This window comes from Notolabrus celidotus, chromosome 9 (assembly GCF_009762535.1).
Source record: "Notolabrus celidotus isolate fNotCel1 chromosome 9, fNotCel1.pri, whole genome shotgun sequence".
Lineage (NCBI taxonomy): Eukaryota > Metazoa > Chordata > Actinopteri > Labriformes > Labridae > Notolabrus > Notolabrus celidotus.
This window is the reverse complement of record NC_048280.1, coordinates 6,918,420-6,940,216: the sequence shown is the minus strand read 5'-3', so window position 1 is coordinate 6,940,216 and position 21,797 is coordinate 6,918,420. Positions and strand designations below refer to the sequence as shown.

At 40.3% G+C, this 21,797-nt stretch overlaps 1 protein-coding gene across 3 annotated transcripts in view; it reads right to left on the bottom strand.

The window, feature by feature from the left end:
- ksr2 (kinase suppressor of ras 2) overlaps positions 1-21,797 on the bottom strand; it is a 148,132-nt gene that overhangs the window by 33,983 nt on the left and 92,352 nt on the right. For all 3 annotated transcript variants that reach the window (XM_034692914.1, XM_034692915.1, XM_034692916.1), the window contains 8 exons: positions 12,061-12,130; positions 10,715-10,798; positions 9,685-9,770; positions 9,271-9,321; positions 7,263-7,283; positions 6,878-6,987; positions 4,265-4,433; positions 3,623-3,664 (listed from right to left, as the gene is read on the bottom strand). In XM_034692914.1, coding sequence (XP_034548805.1) covers positions 3,623-3,664; positions 4,265-4,433; positions 6,878-6,987; positions 7,263-7,283; positions 9,271-9,321; positions 9,685-9,770; positions 10,715-10,798; positions 12,061-12,130 — 633 coding nt within the window. The remainder of the gene's footprint in view (positions 1-3,622; positions 3,665-4,264; positions 4,434-6,877; positions 6,988-7,262; positions 7,284-9,270; positions 9,322-9,684; positions 9,771-10,714; positions 10,799-12,060; positions 12,131-21,797) is intronic.

The window sequence follows — 21,797 nt, the reverse complement described above, 5'->3', positions numbered from 1 at the left end:
TTCAGATTCTGCTCTTCAATCTTAGACTACTTGTTTCTTCTTCCCTGATTCAACAGCACACCAAACTTAGTCTCATGTTGTTTGTTTCACATGCATGTTCACTAGCTATGTAATAAGACTGGATGATTTATTGTTGCATATAAAACCTGACAAAGATTCAAAACCAACCTGTTACTTTTTCCAAACACTGAGTGCTGGAATTCAACTGAATGTTTTCTATATGTAATTTTCTTACATTCACCCAGAGTGAACTATACACTTTGTTTGATTGCAGCACAGGAAATGCCGGACAATTGAACCTCCTCCACATTCCTCTAATCACACTGAATTGCTGTATTCCTTTCTTGACATAATCTGCATTGAGATGTCAGCCACTGTGGAAAAATGTTCCTTTTGATGTACAGCAAAGTGATCTCACTCTGCTGCACCATCACAGCGTGTGTCCTTGGAGCATGCAGAGAACAAACATTCGATGTGATAACCACAAAAAGACACGCAGCACATTCAGGGTGCCAGCATTATCTGAGACAGAGAAACAGAGGAGTGAATCCTCTCTGCTATTATTTGGCACTCCTGTAAGAGGAGTGAGGTCAGCTGTTGTGTTCGATGTACCTCTGAAAGACATCAGAGGATTGGCTGCCGTGCTCGTCGTCTGCGCTGGCACACTCCGACAGTTTTGTGACACAAAGTAGGAGACACAGAAAAAAACCTTCCCTCTGTGGCACGGTGCATTATGAGCTGGCAGAGTCAGCTCAAAGCGGAGGGGACAGGGTTTTTTGTTTTCGGCGTGGTGCCTGCATGGATGTTTCAATGGATTAACTCCAAAGACCAGAGAGCCAGGAGGATTGGAGGCTCTGAATCGGCCAACATGTGAATGCGAGCCAGCTGATGTCTGTGAACCCTGTGACAGACCTCTGTGGGCTGATCTACCAAAATGAGTAGAAGAATCAGAGCTGGGTAAAATGATGAGCTTGTAAAGCAAACATCCCAAAGTTTAGGATTGCTGTGTATCAGTCTGAAGTCTTGCAGATCACTGGGACCCATGCAAGAGATATAGGAAATGTGGGGAGTAGAGAGTGGGGGAAGACATGCAGGAGATGGTCGACCGGCCGGGAATTGAACCGTGCAACGAGGACTGTAGACTCTGTATGTGGGACGCTTAGACCGCTTGGCCACCAGTGCCCCACCCACCCAGACCTTTAATCACGTGTCAAAATGTCAGGAAATAAAACTTCAGTTGATCCTAAAAAATAGTGATGAAGATGAGGAGCAGCTTCATGAAGAGGGCTGTGAGATTAAGGATTACCGGACCACACAAAATCTGTACGGGGCCAAAAGAACGAGGAGGGATACCCAAAGCTGTCCAAAGCCTCAGAAACAATCCACAGCATCCCATCCACCTCCACACCATGAGAGAGGATATTCTCAAAGACAGGATTTAAAGTCAACAAAGCAAGGAGCGCACTTCTGCCCGTAGACATGATGGTTTTCCTCACGTACAATTTGAAAAGACTCGAGCGGACAAAGACGTGATGAAAGACTGCTTTAAAAGGTTCTGTTAAGAGATTTAAAAACCCTTTAGCTGGTTCAGGTTTGATTTTGAAAATTATACAAATGTTTAGCCTTAAGTTGGACAAACTACCCTCCGCAGCGCTGCTTTCTGCTGTGCGAACACTGTTTAAATATCTCCTGATTCCTTTCTCTATAGTGGAGCGTTGTTCCATGTTTAACGGATTGTGGCCTTATTTGAGTTTTCTCTCCTTCATCACCTCGTTGTTTTTGCAATATAGATTTAAAAAATCTAAGTTTTATACTTATAATATTCTGTTGTCCCTTTTACTTTAAGCTACGAGTCTCTTAATTGTAAAGGGTTATGCTTGATATTGTCATGCGGTCACCATCATGCAGACTTTGGGTCAATAAGGAAAAACAACAAACAATCTGATGAATCAGATTATACTAAGCAAATCCTTAGTCGGGCTCACCCCTAAATGGCATTGACAAATAACCATTAGAATATGTTGATAATATGCAGGTAAGTAGCATTCTTTTTTTTTTTACCATCCAGTCAGTTTGTTTTGAGAATGATTAGACCTTTGAGAAAAATTTGGCTAACGTTATAAGCTTCTCATACAATTAAATTAATTTGAGTTTATTTGATTAGGACAATGCACATTAATTAACATTTCAACAGTATGCCTCAATGTAACTATGCCGGGATTAGCACAGTAGCTAAAGGTACTTACTAGGCATGGGCATTTCAATCCAAAATACTCTTCGATAATCATTGGCATCTATTCGACGATTATTCAAGTAGCTTTAAGACGCTCTACAGTCACCGTCTGGTGGAAATACTGTATTACAACCAGGCATCGGTAAAAACGATGAAAAACTGTACTTTTAAAATGAGAAAATATTCAAAGTAAGTCTTCAATTTTTACAAAGTGAACAATATTCGAATATTCAAAAATCATTGCCCATCCCTAGTACTTACACAAAAAAACAAGTTTTAAAACTACAGGATGTCACAAGACAGTTCACACGAAATGACTTCCAAACACATTTTACCTACCCTTTTGTGACATTATAAAAATAGGATGGAAGGTGAGGCCTAAACCCCCGGGAACGGGCATCAAATAAGGAAACAGATTTTTTCATGATTACATGTGTAAGTGTGTCCCTGATGTGAGCTGGTAATTTGTTCCACGAGTGTGTGCCTCTAACAGACGCTAGTACATCACAGTCTCCTGTCTCCCAATGAAGCAACAATGCAAACAATCTGCACACCTGTACTTTGAGAATATCCCAATGAGTCATCAGGTTTCTTCAGGCTTACTTTATCATAAGGACAGTTCAAAAATGTCATTACCAAACATTAAACTGTAAATTGATCTGTTAAATAAAGAAATATATTAAGTAATCTCATTTATTGCCATGTTGTGAGGCCCTAGTTGGAGTACCCTTGACCTCATTGTGACATTACAAATGAGCATTTACATGAAGACAATAAATAGATTAATTTTTATTTGTTATTTTTATACTCTGGTTCATCCTCGCTTTTTTCCCCTTTGTTATCCAAACAAAAGCCAGCATTTACAGTCAATTCATGTGACGTAAATGTGCTATTAGTCCCGCTCCCAGCATAATGGTTCCAGATTGATGTGACTAACAGTAAATGTTTGTGTTTGACCATGATGTTATGCAGCTCATAGAGGTAGCTGATGTAATTTAGCTGCAAACACAGACAGAACCCGGGAACCGCTGCATGCTGTGTTTTCATGCATTTCCAACATTCTGTCTCCCCAGATCTCAATTACGTCTTCTCTTTTCTCTCGCACCACTCCAGGTTGTCTTGGCCGTAATAGGCTGCAGAGTGAGCAAAGACTGCGAGGAACCAGTGTGGGCAAAATTAAAAGTCTTGGCATTGACGAATCATTAAGAGGCCTGTATTAGAGAGAGGCAGTGAGTGGGTGTGAGGGGCCGAGAGGTTTGAAGTGAGGCCAAGGTGAGGAGTTGAAAATCAACAATAACATCAAAAGAAACATCCTCCTCCTCCTCCTAGTTACTCTTTCTGGGATGGTTGCAGGGCAGTGTGGGTAATGATCAATTATTAAGCACTTACCTGGAAAGATGAATTGTTGTTTGTATTTGAAGTAACTGGAGGCTGCAGGGAAAGAAAGAAAGAAAGAGTTAGAGTTTGATCTGGACTCACGAAGACTTGTCAGTTTTCTGGTGTGAAGAACGCTGCTCACTTTTTGCATAACAAAAGTGTTGAAAGTGCTAGCATGTTACCATGATAATCTAAGATGGAAAGCATAGTGAACATCGTACCTGTTATTAGCATTATCAATGAGTGTATCTGCTCTGCCTAAGTGCAGACTCAGGGAGCGACTTAGCAGGACTGTAGTATTGTTTGTTTATACTTCCACAGGCTTGGCACTCATGGTGTGAAACATTTTTTATTTGAGGTGAGCATATCTGATATGTGATAAGCATTTTGTTTGAAGATAAGCTTTTTTTTTTGTTGCATAGTTCCATAGTTCCAACTTCCAGATAAACCCCAGAGAACAAATAAACAGAGGTACCAATCTTGAAAGTGACTTTTTCCTTTATTCTAGGACTTGTTTTTATAGTCAGTCATTCAGATTTTCTGCATTAATCCTCTGTAAGGTTAAGGCACAGGGTAAGGGTTGCTTCCTCTCTGACTTAATATTTAAATAGTCATACTGAGTGTATTCAAAAACTTTGATTTGACCCATATTACCTGTTAAGTTGAACTGTTTCTGTTGCCGTGCTGACTGTGGGGAGGGATGTAGTGGCGAGGGGGGCGTGGCACTGCTGGGCAAGGGAGGAGCCGGGGAGGAGGGGGTGGAGGAGGTGGTGGATGAAGGGTTACTACTGGAGTCTGGTTGGTACGGGACGGGGATGTGATCCTAAGAAGAGACAGAAGAGAATAAAGTTAACAGCGCCTCTCTCACACCTCAGGTTTCCGTCTGTTGGTCACAATATGTTTGCACTTTCACTTTACTGTTGGAGTCTCTGAATCACACCAGAAGTTTCCAGATTGATTTTCTACCTTCTAGGCAGCTCTCGGTTGTCATTAATTTCAGTACAATATGAAAATCAACTTGCCGAGACATGCAACTCGCCTGACAGCGGTGATCCATCACAATGAGCAATTTCCTCCCTGTACTTTTTTGACATAGCTGTGTTCTCTAAGTGAAGGGGCTGCAGTTGTGAACAGGAAGCGCTTTCAAAGATGCCTTCAGTGGTGCATTCAAGGATGCCACAAAATCCAGAAAGCAATGTTGGCTATAATTGATTTTGGAAAGCTACTGTAAATGCATGTTGTCATCTAACGCAGGCTTATTTCGGTCAACCTGCTGACTGTTTACTTTAACAGATCGGGAGTCATCAGTACCTGCATTACTTTATTATCCTTAATCTGCAAAAATGAAGTTCCATGTCTTGTCTCTGACTAAAGAATGATTCCCTTTTTCAATAAGTCTCTTTTGATTTTGTCAGACGCCTGAAATTTTCATCATAAAGACAAATAGCAAGCAAACAGTTTTCCTTCCGCTCAGCAACCGACTCTTCAATCTCAGATGTCAGAGGATCCTTGAATGCACCATTTTTGAAAACTTCCCTCTCTTAAACGTTATGATGATGACATAAAAAAAAGAAGGAAAAACACTTTTTGATGGATTATCTCCCGTAAGAAACTTTTAAAGCTCTGCACTTCTTGATTTTCGTAGCAGACTAACATGAAGGGAAATCAATAGTTGTCTAGAAGGTGAGAAATCAATCAGAGTGTGATTAAAGTACGATCTGAAATGATGTAAGGCATATGCAATCCGTACAACTTCTCCTATAGCCCCTTACAATTTTATCTCATTCATCCATTAGGTCTAGACTTGTACTTAAAATTGCTATCAGACACATACGGTCTTGAATCATAAGACAAAATGCAGCAGAGGATGGTTGTAGAAACAAGGGGAGGTTCAAACTGTCCTATATTTATCAAGTTGGATTACATCAGATTGAGAAAACCTGACTTTGTTATTAAACTTATTTAGAGCACCAGGGAAATGTTGGAAGATGACCTGGACTCCACACTGTGCCAACCCAACAGAGGAAGAGTCTGAGTGTGATAATTCCACAGTGTACATAGGGATATATTCATAATATCTCATGTAAAGGTCAACAGTCATCCTAGTGTTTGTTATATATTTCAGAAAAACATGGGTTGATTTATATATTAGTGTTATTTCAGGTTTGATTTCCAGTATGTGAGGCTTTCGGTACCCGAGGTCAGTACCTCAGGTACTGCAAAGTAGTTTGAAGGTGCTAATTGGATGAAAACATAGAGAAATACGGAGTGACATGGAGTAAATCCAACACACTCTTTAGTATATTTAAAAAGCTTTAATATAGGCCTAGTTCATAATAGGTTACATAAAACCAAGCAGACATGTTCTGGCTCAATTTTATCTGTCCTCTTATGAACTAGGCCAGTCTCCTTCTGATCCATCTTTATACAAAAGAGTGAGGGTCTTTAGCTATCTCTCCCCTCTCTCTGCCTATCATCTACTCTTACTCTTCCTGTCTCATTAAAGTTAATAACCATAGATCTTTCTGGAGTCCCTGAGCTTGGCTGCAACAACTACTATCCGTCTCGCCACTATCATCTCTCTCTTTTCATCTCCTCTATCCCTCTTTCAAACCCCAACTCTGTCCAGGCAGATCGCTGTCTAACACGAGTCTGGTCCTGCTTGAGGTTTCTGCCTGTTAAAGGATTTCCTTTGTCCGCTGTAACTTGCTAAATGCTGCAAAGTGCTATGCTCATGGTGGATTAAGACAAGATCAGACTGAGTCCTGTTTGTAAGATGGGACTGGATCTTATCATGTCTTGATGTTGGGTCTTTGTTAATAATAGAACATAGAGTACGGGCTAGACCTGCTCTGTTTGTAAAGAGTTTTGAGATACCTTTGTTGTGATTTGGCACTGTATAAATAAAGATTGATTGATTGAAGTTCACGTGTGCCTTCACACATCATCTGTCTTAACACTTAAATAAGGTTAACATCATTCCCATCATAGTGTTACTACATTGAAATCCTGTGATACCCTTTTTTTTCCTCTGGAACTAAAGATTGTTAGATGTGCTGACTGCAAAATATATCCAATGTATGAAAACAAATCCATCTGTGTCAACAACAGTAACGCTGCTGAAGATATTTTTGCACAGTTTCATGATCCCCTGGGACACAACACCATGACTCATAACTATTTTCAGGCCCACAAAACTGAAAGAAATGTGATATATGACAGGTTACGCACGCATATTGTGATCTGAGCTTTATTTCTCACGCTTACCTTGTTGATCTTGTTGGTTTTGGGGAGCGTCTGACTGATGTGCAGGTCTGTGTACCTGAGCGGGTTGTTTATGTCACATGGCACTGATTCGGTCCGTACCAGACGAGCTACTGCAAAGAGAGCACACACACAGGGGATGAATGAAGCACTGTGGGATGAACATTCAAATAGTCTCTTAACAGCTTGAAGAAAACGGAGAGAAACTCTTTATCAGGTCATGCTCTTAATTTGAAAAATGAACAAACGACCCCGTCTTCAACACCATCCATTTGTTATCGCACACACTTTGTGAAGAAAAAAGTTTCCTTGAGCATTCATGTCATTAAGAAACTGTCGTTTTCTCACACTACAGCAGCCAGTAAGAAGTTTAATTAGTGCTCCTTACCTTGAGTGTTTCCTTGGTGGTCTTTTGTGGATGAGAAAGGGGAGGAGAGGGGGAGGCAGAGAAAGGACGTATTAATCTCAATTCTGATAGCAGATAATGGCAATTTTATTCAGTGCTGTCTGTGTCACTACAAACATAGCATGACGCAGGCACATTTGTCAAACTTAAATGGCTTAATTAATCAGCAGATAACCCTGTATCTGCATGAACCAGTGAGGCTCTGCTGCTGTTTTAAATGAGGTAGCTGAAATAAATCTATTAAGGGCCCACACACATTTAAATATACGAATAATAAAGAGGGCAGAAAACTGCTGAATTTACATTTAGATACACTAACTTAATGTGCATACCCTTGTTAACATCTATATCTGGGAAATAAAGATTTTCTCCATTAACACATTGATATTTACCTCTAAAACAAAAAACAAATAGTTAACATTAAACAGCAGTTTTCCAGGTTTACTCATCTAATAAGTTTCATTATCCAAAAACCATTAACATTTCCACATATCCAAACTTACCATAGCAAATGATAGCCTTACATGACTCAGTAGAAGAAGCTTCAGCTAGCAAGTGTTATCGAACATGTTCTTTTAGCCTTAGAAGGTGACATATTATGCTCTTTTTCATCAATATATATTGGTCTAAGAGGTCCCCCAAAACATGTCTTTAAAGTTTATTGCTCAAAAAACACTTTGTAATCAGATTTTGGCAAGCCTGTAAACCCCTCTTTTTCAGCCCTGCACAGAACAGGCTTTTTTCTGTGTCTGTGCCTTTAAATGAGAATGAGCTCTCTGACCACGCCCCCTCAGGAAGTGGATGTGGCCTCGGCTGTCCAGCATGTTGATCTAATGTTTACATGTTGGCTGCACAGACATGGCTGCTCACAAACCCGCTTTACTTCAACCCTCTGAATTTGATCCAGAATCTGATCCTGATGGAGAGGCGCCTGCAGCAGGACCTTTCTGAAGGATTGGTCACAGATTTTGTGTTTCTTGTTGTTTTATTTGTCAGTATGTCGACGTGTGTCTTGGTACACAGCTACGAACATGTAGGTATGTGGCTATGCTAACTAGCGCTAGCACTTTTCCATGAAAAATAAAAATCATCCACTAGATCTTCAAATCTGCAGACGTGGGGAGTTTGTAACAGTCAGAATATAATTGTTGTTATACCTGGTAGTGCCACAAGGTGGCGCCACCTTTCTGTGTCAGTCTGTTACATACAGAGATGTTGCTCCCCCTGAGCATGCAGAGTTTTTGTACGAGAGTCAGACAGAGACGCGCTCTCTGTCTGCTCCCTCCCGTAACTAGTTGTGTAGGTTAGGCTACTGTTCGTTTTATCCTGTAGGATTGAGCAACATAGCGCCGTTGAGACCTGGCATTATATGGTCGATGTTTAAAAGAGTGAATAAAGAAAACGTGGGAAACCTCCATTCTTATCTGTCGAGTCTCTGAGCTAAGTGGCTATCCGGAGCGGCTAGCTCTCTCCACTTACTACAACTAACGTTACAAGTTAAACCGACCTTTGTGTTTATTAAGACAGCCTACAACTAGCATGCCTCCCTCCTAAGCTCCTTGTTAGCACACATGTGTGCAGGGAATGAAAGACGGAGGAGGGGTTGAGTTGTATTTTATACAGTCTATGGGCTGAACAAGCTCCGAGCTCTGACTTCCGTTACAGACCGGAACACGTTGTGACGTACGAAATTGGATCGGCTCGTTTCAGCACACATTTACAGAAAGGTGGAGAAATCAGAACAGGGGCAGAATGGATTTTTTTCATTTTCGAGGGGTTTGTAGACATGCCAGGGACACTCGTTTCAGGTAGAGAACCATTAAAAAGTCGATTTTGCATAATATGTCACCTTTAAATACAGCCTCATATCCCTCAAAATTTTCCAGGTTAATTTAGTTAGCTTGCAATATTTTAGCTATGAATTGTTTTAATGCAAACGTTAGCTTTTGTCCATAAAATATCTAAGGAGTTATCATATATTTCATTTTACCTTTAAATATGGCCTGGTGTCCCTCCAGATTTTCACAATGCATTGTCCTTTCTGTATTTGATGACATCATGAAGACTTGTCAGATTACATTTTGCAAATATCTAACACAACATTGTGTCATTATACTGTACATGTGAGCTTCCCACTCTGAGTGTAGGGGAGAAATGGCCGCTGTGTGAATATGACAGATTGCCAATTTGTTTCAGGCACGATAAGCGGGCCTCCAAAAGACTTTTGATGTTGAGTAGCTTTGGAACGACCAGCGTTGGGAAAGTTACATGTAATTTGTAATCAATTTCTCATCAGACATTGGAACAAGAATGCCTTTATGTTATGATGTAAGCAGATTTATGACATTTAATACCTTTAATATGAGACCTAGAGCATGAAAAATGAGTTTTACAGCATGTTTACCTTTGAAGGATTCTCGTCCGCCTCGCTGTATGATCAGTAAATGGCAAGGTGGGGCTTCTTTGGTGCATTTGTTGTGGCACTTCAGCCTGGGTTCAAACAAAATGTGGTTAGTTCTTTGTATTCTATTTGAACCACAAGCTTAACAGTTTTTCTTTCATTTTCCACAGCAAATAACTCTTTTTTTTTCTTTTTTTTAAGCTATATTTTTGGCCTTTTTGCCTTTATTTTACAGGACAGCTGAAGAGAGACAGGAAATGTGGGGAGTAGAGAGTGGGGGAAGACATGCAGGAAATGGTCGACCGGCCGGGAATCGAACCGGCGACCCCTGCTACGAGGACTGTAGCATCTGTATATGGGGCACTTAGCTAGGCCACCAGCACCCCACAGCAAATACTCTTGAAGACGAACACAGTTAACTGTTACAGGAAAGCAGGATGAGGTTTTTTCCACATATATGGGACAAAATCGGCAAAGAGATAAAAGGTACTTCTTGTAGTGTTGCTTTTGTTTGTTGTTTTTATTCATTTTATTGTATTATTTTATTTATTGTGTTTTCAATCTATCTGTAAGGGTCCTTGAGTGCTGAGAAAGGCGCTTTTAAATAAAATGTATTATTACTATCATTATTATTATTCTTTTTCCACTGGGGGCAATCAAAATCAACACACAGAAAGTACCTCAGCTTTAAAGTAAGAACATACGGTTGAAAATAATATGTCACCTTGGGGAACAACTTAAAAAAATACAGAACAAAAATAGTTTTTTCCGCCACAGCGGTAGCAGGAAGCAAGAAGATGCTGCGGCAGCTTAACTACGGTTAGCCAAAAGGGACAAAATAGATTTATATATACATACTTTCAGAATAACAATGGATTAATATCCAACCTTTCTCACATTGGGATGAACGCATTAACACTGACACCCCTGATTTTAATGTTTAAATAATTTCAAAGCATCAGTGAGTATGTGCAACATACTCGCCATTTCTGCTTTTAATTGTACTTAATAAAAAAACACTGTTAATACTTACTTGCAGTTTTTACATTTCAGTCCAAACAACATTCCCTTTCCACATACTATGCATGTCTGGGACATCCAATACTTTGTGGAAAATCTGCAGAAAAGAAAAAAAAGAGAGAAAGTGAATCCAGGACAGTTAAAAAAAAATCAGGAGTTTATTTTCTGCCGGCTGCACAGTCATATGAAATGACATGTAAGAGCTGTGGATAAGCGTGAGGAGAACACTGCTCCTGACCTTTTGCCTTTCATTATTTTCTCTCATTCTGACAGACAGCTATGCCAAAGAAGGCCTCACATCCCAGAGTAACCTTTCCACGAGGATAATAGATGCCTGGAGAAGCTGCTTCTGTAAGTGTTTACCTTCTTAATCTGCCTCGACTGCTGATTTAATTTGGTCCCGTTTGGTTCCCATCTTTCAGTAACCCTGTGTGAATGAACATCTTACGCCTTTACTCTGCGGCGCGGGATGGAGGCCAGTGAGTCTACATCAATATAATAATCAGCCCCTTGGACGGGCTTCAACACTGTCACTTCTCAAACAAACAAATCCAAAATATGCTCTGCAGTAGCATCAATTCCCTGCACAGATTGACAGAGCAGGTATTTGACTGTTTGCTGTATTTACTGAAGCGATGCCTGGCTTCTATCAGTGCTGCTGGCTGGCTAATGGCAGGTGACTAATGTAGTTTGACAGAATCCAAACCTCTTTATTAAGCCCCTCCTTTACCACGATTGAGAGGCACAACTCAATCCAACCCCTGAAGGAGTTTTTAGTGGACTCTGCTGTCAAATAAGAATGATGATGGGACACTTAGAGCAAATTCTGCATAAAGAAATGTTCTCCAAGCACAGCAGAGGCCACCTAAATATGGAGTGGTGCCATGTGTCCCCGCTACGCAAATGCACTTATCTTAGCAGGCCAACAATGCGATCAAGGGCACGCGCTGGAAAAATGCAAATTGGCACGTCAAGGAGATTGTTGGATGGAATAATAGTGTTTCTCTTCAAACCAGTCTTAATCTTCAAATAACAGCCCTGCAAATCACATCTGAGCTCAGTTTGGCAGCGTATGACGAGGCGAAGAGCTTCTCTCAGCACCTCGCTGACTTCCTGCTGGCACAACACCCACGCACTGGATGTTGCTGAGATCTCCCGATTAATACGGTATTGTTTTAGTTTTTAGATCACTAGCGTTTGGAGTCAAGCAGGGTGAGAGACACAGAGAGAAAGACAATGGAGATTAGTTATGCAAGAGGGCCTTTTTAATTGGACTGGTATTCTATCACTGATGTATGAGTGGGTACTCAAAGGCAAACACACACACACACGCCCACACACATATTTCTTCAGGCCTACCTGTGTTTTATTGAGTTTCCCAGATCTCTTCGGGGAATCTGTGGGGACCAGCGAGGCACTGAGAGAGTGTCTGCGGAGGAAGAGACAAAAGAGACAGGAGGTTGGTTTTCTTTTCATACTGATGGAGTATTTCAGACGTTACAAAATGTCTCATATTACAGATTGATTTAGAAAAAAGATGGCATTTATGGGATCGACTGTTTGCATATCACAAACTCAGTCATGACTCATCGCTGTAACGAAAGATGGATAGTTGATAGATAGATAAAAAACAGCTTTCTAGTGCACTCTTTCAGGTGTAAGGGCTGAAATCAGAATCAAAATACCAGCGTCCTGTGTGAACTGCCTGCTTGGACTGTTTGCATGCTCAGATGCAGATATCAGTACTATGATAAAGCTGCTTTTGTACTAGCTGTATTGCACTGTGAGTCACCGTCACCTCAGAAGGTTTTCAGAACAAAAATAACATTCGCTCAGTCCATTAGGGCTCGCAATGACTGATGCATTTATGTAAAAAACCTCCTGATATCAGGTGAGAACGGCAGCCTACACATGGACGCATATGAAGAAAGTAAAGGTGCCTAGATGTGGTGGATCCATGCATTGAGATGATATCACTCTATAATGGTACACTGGCTGCCAATGATTTAATAAAGAGCCATGATGAGAAATGCACACAGCATCATGGGTCACACTGGGAAATACATCACGTAAGATCATTTTTGTTTGCAGTGATTTATTTCAATTACGTCAGAAATGTCGCGTATAACAGACCTATTTAGGTTACATTATCTAGCCCTTCAGAGTGAGGGGGAAAATTCAGTCAACCTCAGCCTGGAATGGAAATATATATCAAAGCTACCTCCACCACATTTTTCTCAACATCAACCAAGATTGTTTGTAATGCCTTGCAGAGGAATACACATATGAAACATTGCACTCAGGCAATACTGACACACATAAGAGTATGTCTTAAGATGAAACATAAGGACTATTTTCCCCCTTTTCAAATCTTTGTGAAGCTTTCTTGTGCTCCAAAATGTCTTTTATCTGTTTGTAAGTATTGTATATACAGAATTACCATGTTTCATAACAAAAGACATGAATCATGTCATCAGCATATAAAGACACTCGTCTTTTTCCCAATCCGGCACTACTGTTCGCTACAGATGCCCTTAAGTCACATCAGGTGATTATTTTTATCTTGCATGTACAAGACAGTCACCCTATGGGTACAAGTTATTTTCTTGTGAACAAAAGGTAATACATTTTCCCACAGGATAATTTCTTGTAAGATTATACCCTTTCATAATAGAATATAACAATCTTTGTTAACAATCTCAAATATAAAATATAAAAAATGTAGCTCTAGCGAAAGTTCAGACAGGAAGACAATAAAAGCCGTCACAGCAGTTGTTTAACTCTCCTCTCCCTGTCAATAGCTCACCCGCTTCCAGCTGCACGGTCCGGAGCCGTCATTGGTCATCCAATAGCTCAGTGGCACGCCCTTATCGTCAGCCTATCAACTTTCTGCTGGTTTTTTAAATGTGTCTCTCTCTCTCCAGCAAGTTCCTTCTTGCATTGATAGTGCGCACCCCTCCACCTCCCCATCTCCACCTGGTCTCTGCAAGTCTTCAAATCCTAGGATTCATTAACCACCACCACTAGTGTCTTGACTCTAGGGGGATTTCTTCAACTGCCAAATTCACACATCCTACGCTCACAAAATCATCCTAATAGAGTGCTTACGCCAAAGATTTCTGTCAAATTTCATTATTCATTAAGTTGTAATAAATAACCTTTAATCTGCAAACTGTGTCTCTCCTGATTGAAATATGGAAAATACTAAATATTAGAAATATTCTAAAAGTATAAAAAATATAAAGGATATTAACAATATTGAAAATACTAGATATTAAAAATATTAAAAGCATTAAAATATAACGTAAAAATATAAAATCCTGCCAGTGAAACTGCCCAAATAAGAATAAAACCTCTTGATGGAAACACATTCGGTTGACATATCCTGTAAAAGGTCATCGAAGCATATGACTTCAGGGGCTCCATACTTTTAATTTCCAGTATGGTGAATAAACAGTGTTTATATAGCACTTTCTCTAGTCTTCTGACTGCTCAAAGTGTTTTTACATTACATGTCACATTCACACCCCATTACACTGATGGCAGAGGCTGTTATGTAAAGCAGCCATCAGTATTAACTAATCCCACTCACACACTGCTGGCACAGCCACCGGGGGCAGTTTGAGGTTAAGTGTCTTGCCCTAGGATACTTTAGCATGTGCACAACAGGACACATCCTTCAGATTGAGAGATGACCAACCACCACTGAGCCACAGTCGCCCCTGGGATGTGTTTAACCAAAGCAACACAGATGAGAAGCTTTGGATTAATTAATCAAACTGAGGAGAAGCGGACAGAGAACAGTATTATGCGTAACAACTGAATCTGCAGATCTTCATGAAGACTTATTTATGAGGATTGTACTTCTTTGAGCTTGAAATGAATGCTAAGAGGAGACGAACAGAGCGGATCGGATTTTTTTCTTTGTTGGCTGTCAGAGGAGATGAAAAATAAATCTGGGAATTGTGAGGATAAAGGCAGAATCACAAACAAAAAAAGACTTTTCTCGTCAATGCATCAAGCTCCTAATGCCTGGAAAATAAAACTGAGGGCTGAGACTAACCTCCAGTGAGAGAGCGCAGAGGAAGTTCACTCAACAAGGCAGAGAGGACAAGATATATATCCATAATGTAAGATTGCCCTGAAGCTGTTCATAAAAACTGAAAATGTCTTCTTGATATAGAATTTTTGCAGGTCTTCTTCACTTAAAATTGCACACTGTTGTACATGTGTGCCTAATACAGCATGTCATGATTGTATGTCGATTATTGGGGGAAAAGACCAGATCACACAAGCTCTATTGATTTGTACTTATCTCTTTTTCCCGTCAATGACTGATGTGTGATTGAAGATAACTGTTGCAGATGCAATCACTTCTATTCAAAGTGTTGCCTGCAGTTAAGAGAGATAAGAAATCTTTGCATGACTCAACGCTCAGATCTGTGAGGAGCTCAATCAGTCCCATTAATTGATTACAAGGCTGCGAGTCACTGACAGATCTAATCACATGGCCCTGGTGCCGTTCAGCATTTCCTGGTTCCTGAAACACCCTTCCTCCCTCCAGTCTCTCCAGGGGCTCGGTGTCTTCTCTCTGCACTCCGATGCATCGCTCAATTACACTCAATCAACCTGATAACTCAATACAGAGGGGAAACTGACATCATCTGCTTCTTGTTGGCCTTGCTGGCGACTGGCAGATGATTGGACTTGTCAGCAGCGCAGTCCGGGCCATCTATCATTGTGTGCACATGTCGTTGACATCGCTGTATGACTAACACGACAATCTCTGATGATCCTATCATCCCTGAAAGAACAGTGGAGTGTAGGTTTATGTCAATCAGTACTTATGTGAACAATAGACATGCTAACGTGTTGATACATGGAAAAAAAAAGAGGCTGGGAAAACGATGGAAACCTTCAGTCATGTAATCAGCATGTGCAGTATTTGTGTGCATGGTTTTTTTTTAGATGAGAGCTGTAATTTTAGCCTCCATTGTGAAGAACAGGCTGCAAAGTTTAAATCATAGCTTTAATGTGAAAGTTAAAAAACAATAATTCACCTTTAACTTATTTTTGATTGTATTAAGATCAAGAGAAAGCAAGCTCTCTACACTTGGTTGGTTCATGCTGATGTAATTTTGGTGTCTCCTGTGTGACAGGGACACGGCACCTAAAGTGTTCAAATGAGAAAACAGACGTCACAGAGCTATACTTAATTTCTGCAGCTGGTCAGTAGAAGAAAGAACTCCCTCTGTTAGCTGTTGGGCTCTGTAACCATCGATTTCTTGGTCTTGCTGTCACAGAAAATAAAGGATAAAGGCCTTTGTTTTCAAATTCATTTAGAATGGCAGGCGACCAAGGCTGAAAAATACTACTCTGAGAAAATTTGTTTCACCAAATGTTGGTTTTATCATTCTTACTTCATGTTTCACCCTCAAAGTGGTTCTCCAAGGATCAAACACACATGACTTCAAGTTGAACCACAGACTGTATAAAATATGGACGTAGTATCAGTGACGTCATCTGTTTCTGAACGCTGTTTTGAGGCCAATCGGTGGCAGCAGCAACATTGCTGCTGTCGAGCGATTGTGACGTAAAGAGGCGGAGTTTGAGCCTCCTAGCTAACAACTACAGTGTTCCCGCCTGTCAATCAAGTCAGCTGTGCCTCTCATTGGAAGACTCATAATCTTAATATCTTAGAAATTGCCTTGTTATGAAAAAAATTCACCCCCCCCTACAGTGTGTGCCGATCAAGAAATGATCTATCCAGACTACACTCATCTTTTGTACCAGGCTGTAAACATGTTTATTTCTGCTGTAAAGATCGGCTTTTTTGAATTGGTGTGTATGTGGTTTCCGGTACTTCCAGAGCCAGCCTCAAGCAGATCCTCAATGAACTGCAGTTTTTTAGCACTTCCGCATTGGACTCATATTTTTAGACCAGAGGTTGCCGCTTTAGTTGAACGTTACAATTACCACTGCGGGGTGTCATCTCTGGACTCCCATTGCTGTTGAGAACTAATAAATGGTCTTATGGGGTTTCGACCAATCAGAATCAAGTATTTAACACAACATGTAACAAAAGCCATCTGACTCATTTTGTAAACACAATATGGGTCCGATGAGAAAAGAGGCACAACCTCAAATTGAGCACCTCGATAAAAAACCTCCATGGCAGTCAATGAGATGCAATACAAGGTCTTGAATATGTTCCCCGGATGCTATTCAATGCAACAATGTCCTAAAAATGAAAACCGTTGGTAACTTTGAAACCATAAAACATCCTGGACTGGTACAAACAGCACACCAAGTCACAGGGTGTGTTATCTCTATTTGCATGTATGCATTTGTGTGTGTGCGTGTGTGTGTGTAGTTGCATCTGTGTGTTTATGTGTGTGTGACAGATGAGGCTGCAGGAGCCGAGAAACCCCAAGGCGCCAGACGACACTGTCCTCCTCCATCTTCTCTGATTGGTCTCAGCTTAATTAAGCCAAAGCCTTCCTTTCCCCTCCTCTATTGGCTGCTCACATGACACACAAGAGGCCATGGGGACGAGTTTACTGTGTGTGTGTGTGTGTGTGTGTGTGTGTGTGTGTGTGTGTGTGTGTGTGTGTGTGTGTGTGTGTGTGTGTGTGTGTGTGTGTGTGTGTGTGTGAGGTAAATGTAACTACACTGAAAGATAAAGGAATATATGTTTCTGTGTGAGTGTGTGTGTGTGTGTGTGTGTGTGTCTGTTTAACAGTAGGGGAGCAGGGTGTGTATGTGTGCAGAGATGAAGAGGCTGCATGAGTTTAGAAGCCATTTAAGAGCTGAATATATTTATAGTTTGACCGAGATGACTCTGCGAGTGATTGACTGAGCGCTAAACACTACTCTTCCTCATGGAGGAGTTTCTTTTACTGCAGGTAAAAAAGACGTCTGGAGCGTGTGAGATTCAAACTATCAAAGATACATATGACAAAACAAGCAGTGTCACCCACACCCACTCTTGACATTATCAGAATAACAAAGGTGCTTCACTCTGCTGGTGTAGATGAGAGCTTCAATCACGTGGTTGAATGCAATCAGTGACATAACTAGATATAATCAATACCAGGAGATAGGAACACACTAGAGTTCAGCACGTATCCCAGCATGCAACATGCCGATTTGCGTAGATAAGACATTTGAGTATATACAGTGGACTGTGTGGAAAGCAGCAGAAGAAGTGAACAGGAGTGTAAAAAAGTGTGTGGGTGTGTGCTGCACAATGTGCTGCATTATAGCACATGAGTGTTATATGAGAGAAATGTCACAATCTCCATATTTTCATTTCTTCTCCTCCCCGTGTGTTAAAACCAGACTCTCTGTAAGTACACAACTGAACGGGTATTTGTTTGGAGTGGCGGCAAGACACAAACTAAGAGAAGGATGGAAATAGAGTTGTTGTTTTTCTCTCAGAGTGCGAGAAGAGAAGAAAAAAAAACCTCCAATGAACAAGAGACAAAGCCAGGTTGCTGCATTGCTATGACAACAGCTACATGCCAATCAGGCTTTTTGCAGAGTATTGTGCCATCACATTTGACGGGCGAACACACACGTACGTTTACAAGTAACCTAAACACACGCTGTATCAATAAATATCAATTATCTCTGATGAAACGAGTACCTCTACATGTTCGTATGGATGGTGGGAGTCTCCTAAACTGGCAGTTTAAACTGTGCCAGTGACACGGAGGGAGGAGGGATGGCAAGAACAGATGATGCCTGCAGGCCTTGTGGCTCAGTAGTGACTTCCTCAGTTGGAGAACACAAATGGCTCCAAGCTAGCAAACGAGCAAACCGAGCATCAGACGGAGCAGGTTTTGGTGGTTAGGCCAAGAAAGGACACTCAGGAGACGTAATGTCCTCAGGCAGCTGAATCAGAGGTCCACAGCTCTTTGACAACTCAGACAGCGACACAGCTAATTGTTCAAATACATATACAAATACTGTCCTGTTTCAGTTTGACTCCTCAACAGCATTTTGATGCCCTCTGTGTGTTGTTCTGTCTATAAAATTGGCTGGATACAGGTCCCAAATGAGGCCGGGAAGCATGGTGGCAGATGGGAGAATCAACATGCATGCAGCATTTGATTGGCCGTATACGAATGGCGACCATTTTCCTATGACATGTCATGATTGGAGTTACAAGAATCGTGCACATTGTCCAACTTGCACTAAAAATGGTAATGGCAACGTTTGGAACGAGACCTTCATCAGGCCAATGTAACCAAGCTGAAAAAGGTGGGTTAAAATAAAAGTGAATAAAGTATTAAACTGTTGAATTAAGTTTAAGTTAAAGTTTTTCACAGTTATCAGATACTATAGTTTTGATAACTTTGATAACTAATTTAACTGAACTTTTTGCAGCGTAGTTTTACGTGCAGAGTTTTGTGCAGTGCAGTCACCTGCAGAAAGACATCTGTGATCCTGAGAGAGCCTGAGTCGGCATGTTTAGCTGAAGTAGTTGCAGTGAATTCTTCATTAAGACTCCTTTTGCCTCGTGACACAGTGTCTGAACACTTGCCTTATACTTTCCTTGGTGCTAACATAGCAACCATTGACCAGTACATCTCCTTATTGACTGGTGTTTGTTTATGTGCTCCTCTGCACGGTTTCCATTAGTGTGAGCGGGTCTAGAGCTTGATACCAAGGCTCTGTGCCAGAGAGAGAGTCAATTAGGTCTCTCCTGAAAAACACACACCAACAGCAAGACTGTTTTTCTGACCCGAGAGGAAAAAGTGAACTACACATGAGAAACTGTCTCTTTAATAATCTTTTGAATGATTTTTTCACTATAACTAATTGTTTTATTCTATTCTAAATGTAGATATAGCTTATTCATTTTTTATTTTATTTAAGCTTATTAATCCTAGTGTTTACCCTTTTTTCCATTCAATTACTGAGTGTGTGAAACATAATTTCCTGTTTAAGTGATAAATAAAAATGACAAATAAAGGCATCTTGAAACTTGAAGATGAACAAGTAAATAAAAGGTCTTAACACAACTTTATTCCTAATCCAGGACCTCCTGTTAGATAAACTTGTCCTCATTGATGAAGCAAAAACATAACAAGATACAGGAAATTCATCACATGAGGGAAGTCAAGATTTGTGGGGTGTTTCAGAACCCAGTTTTTAATTTTTGGGTCTTAAGTTTTAGTTTACAACAAGTTTAATTTGTTGCCTCCAGTAAATCTATCAATCAGACTGTAGCTATGTACATAAAAATAATAATGGGAGTAATAAAATAGAATAAATTAAAACTACAAACCAACACAATCACCCCCCCACCTCAATCACAACCCTACCTCCAAACTGTCTCACAGTACATATACAAGGTTAAGAACATGATGTAAAAATGAGTTCCTGACAAAAACAGAGGATATGCTTCTCATGAGTTGATCTTTGTTTTTGCCTTGTTTCCTCTCTGTCTGTGTTCTGTATTAGTTGTCCTATGTCTTCCTTGTGTTTAGTGATCCATGTCTTGTGTTTTCTAGCTTATTGTGTTTCCTGTTTTACTTTAAAACTCTTGATCCCTGTGTTTGCAGTTTAGTTTTACTTCCTGCCACACCTGTGTCCTGTGTTCCACACCTGTGTTAATTACTCTGTGTATTAAGTTCCTCTGTTTCCCCTGTCCCGTGTTGGATCATAGTAAGTCTTCTTTGTGTTTCCTGTGTTTCTTGATCCCGGTGTTCCCTGAGTTTTCTTTTGGATTTAGTTCTGGGACATTTTTAGTAAGTTTTGTTTGTACCTTTTTGTTCTTTTATAATCAAAATCTTAAATTTTCTGCACATGGGTCCTCCTCCATTTTTCCTCATCGTGACAAACCTGATATCTTAATGAGTTAACACTGGAGGTAGATTAAGATGTTAAAACTCAAGATAGAAAAAAAAACAAAACACCAAAATATAGTAAATTAATAAGATAATAAAACACTAAAAGGTTAAACCAATAAAAGAAAATAAGATGCCTTGAAGTAAATACAATAAAGTAAAACAGAATAAAATATTTAAATACTGAGAGGTAATCTGTAAAAAATCACTGGAATAAGATCACAAAATAAAATTAATAACTAAATAAATAATGAAATAATTCACACTGAATACAAATTAAAAATAAAGTGAATAAATAAAATATATGTCTATCATTATGTAAAATAAGACAATGTATGACTGTTAAAATAGACTTAAACTTGAACTAGATGATAAGTTAATAAGGTAGATAGAATAAGACTTGTAGGTCTTGAGTTTGCTTTAAAAACCTTTTGGTTTCAGCTCAAAATACCAAAGTATAGGTTAACAACACACAGTAAATTAATATTGTAGAGAGCTTTTATAGAGTTTTGCAGGAGTTAAATAGGTTTTGCTATCCAAGCCTGGCTCCACATGTCGACATCCTGCCCCTCCTCGTTACATAAAGCAAAGATTAATAGTAACCGGTCTCATAAAAGCAAACGTGTTTACTGAAATATGAGCCGACCCCAACTCTTCTTCCCGGGTAGCTCTTTCGCCTCACCCAGTTTTAAATTTAGCCGGTATTTGTAGCCATTATTTATTTGCCAATTCTCAAAGGGACATCCTTTGTGGTGCCATGCTTGGTTGCTAGGAGATCTGTGACGCAACCACAAAGCATCTATGCAAGGTTAGGGTGAGCGGGTGACGTCACTGAAACACACAGAAATAGTGAGAGTGAGAGTTGTGCATAAAGCGATGAAGAACATTTAAGCCATTTATATCCACAAGCACACACTCACAGACTCCCACACTCGCTCTCACTTGCTTTTGCTCTGCCTCACTCAAACACACACAGTTTCAGCATGTGTGTGTTTGTGTGTGTGTGTGTGTTTGTATGTGTGTGTGTGTGTGTGTGTGTGTGTGTGTGTGTGTGTGTGTGTGTGTTTGTATGTGTGTGTGTGTGTGTGTGTGTGTTGGTGGTGTCCTAGGGCGAGTACTGGAGCTCCAAGTAGACACAGGGCATCATCACGAGTTAAGGAATCTGGCTGCTTTGAGTGTGTGTGCTCAAACAGCCTGAGGCGGTACAGGTGAGCTGTTTTGTGAAGACTGTCCCTCAGT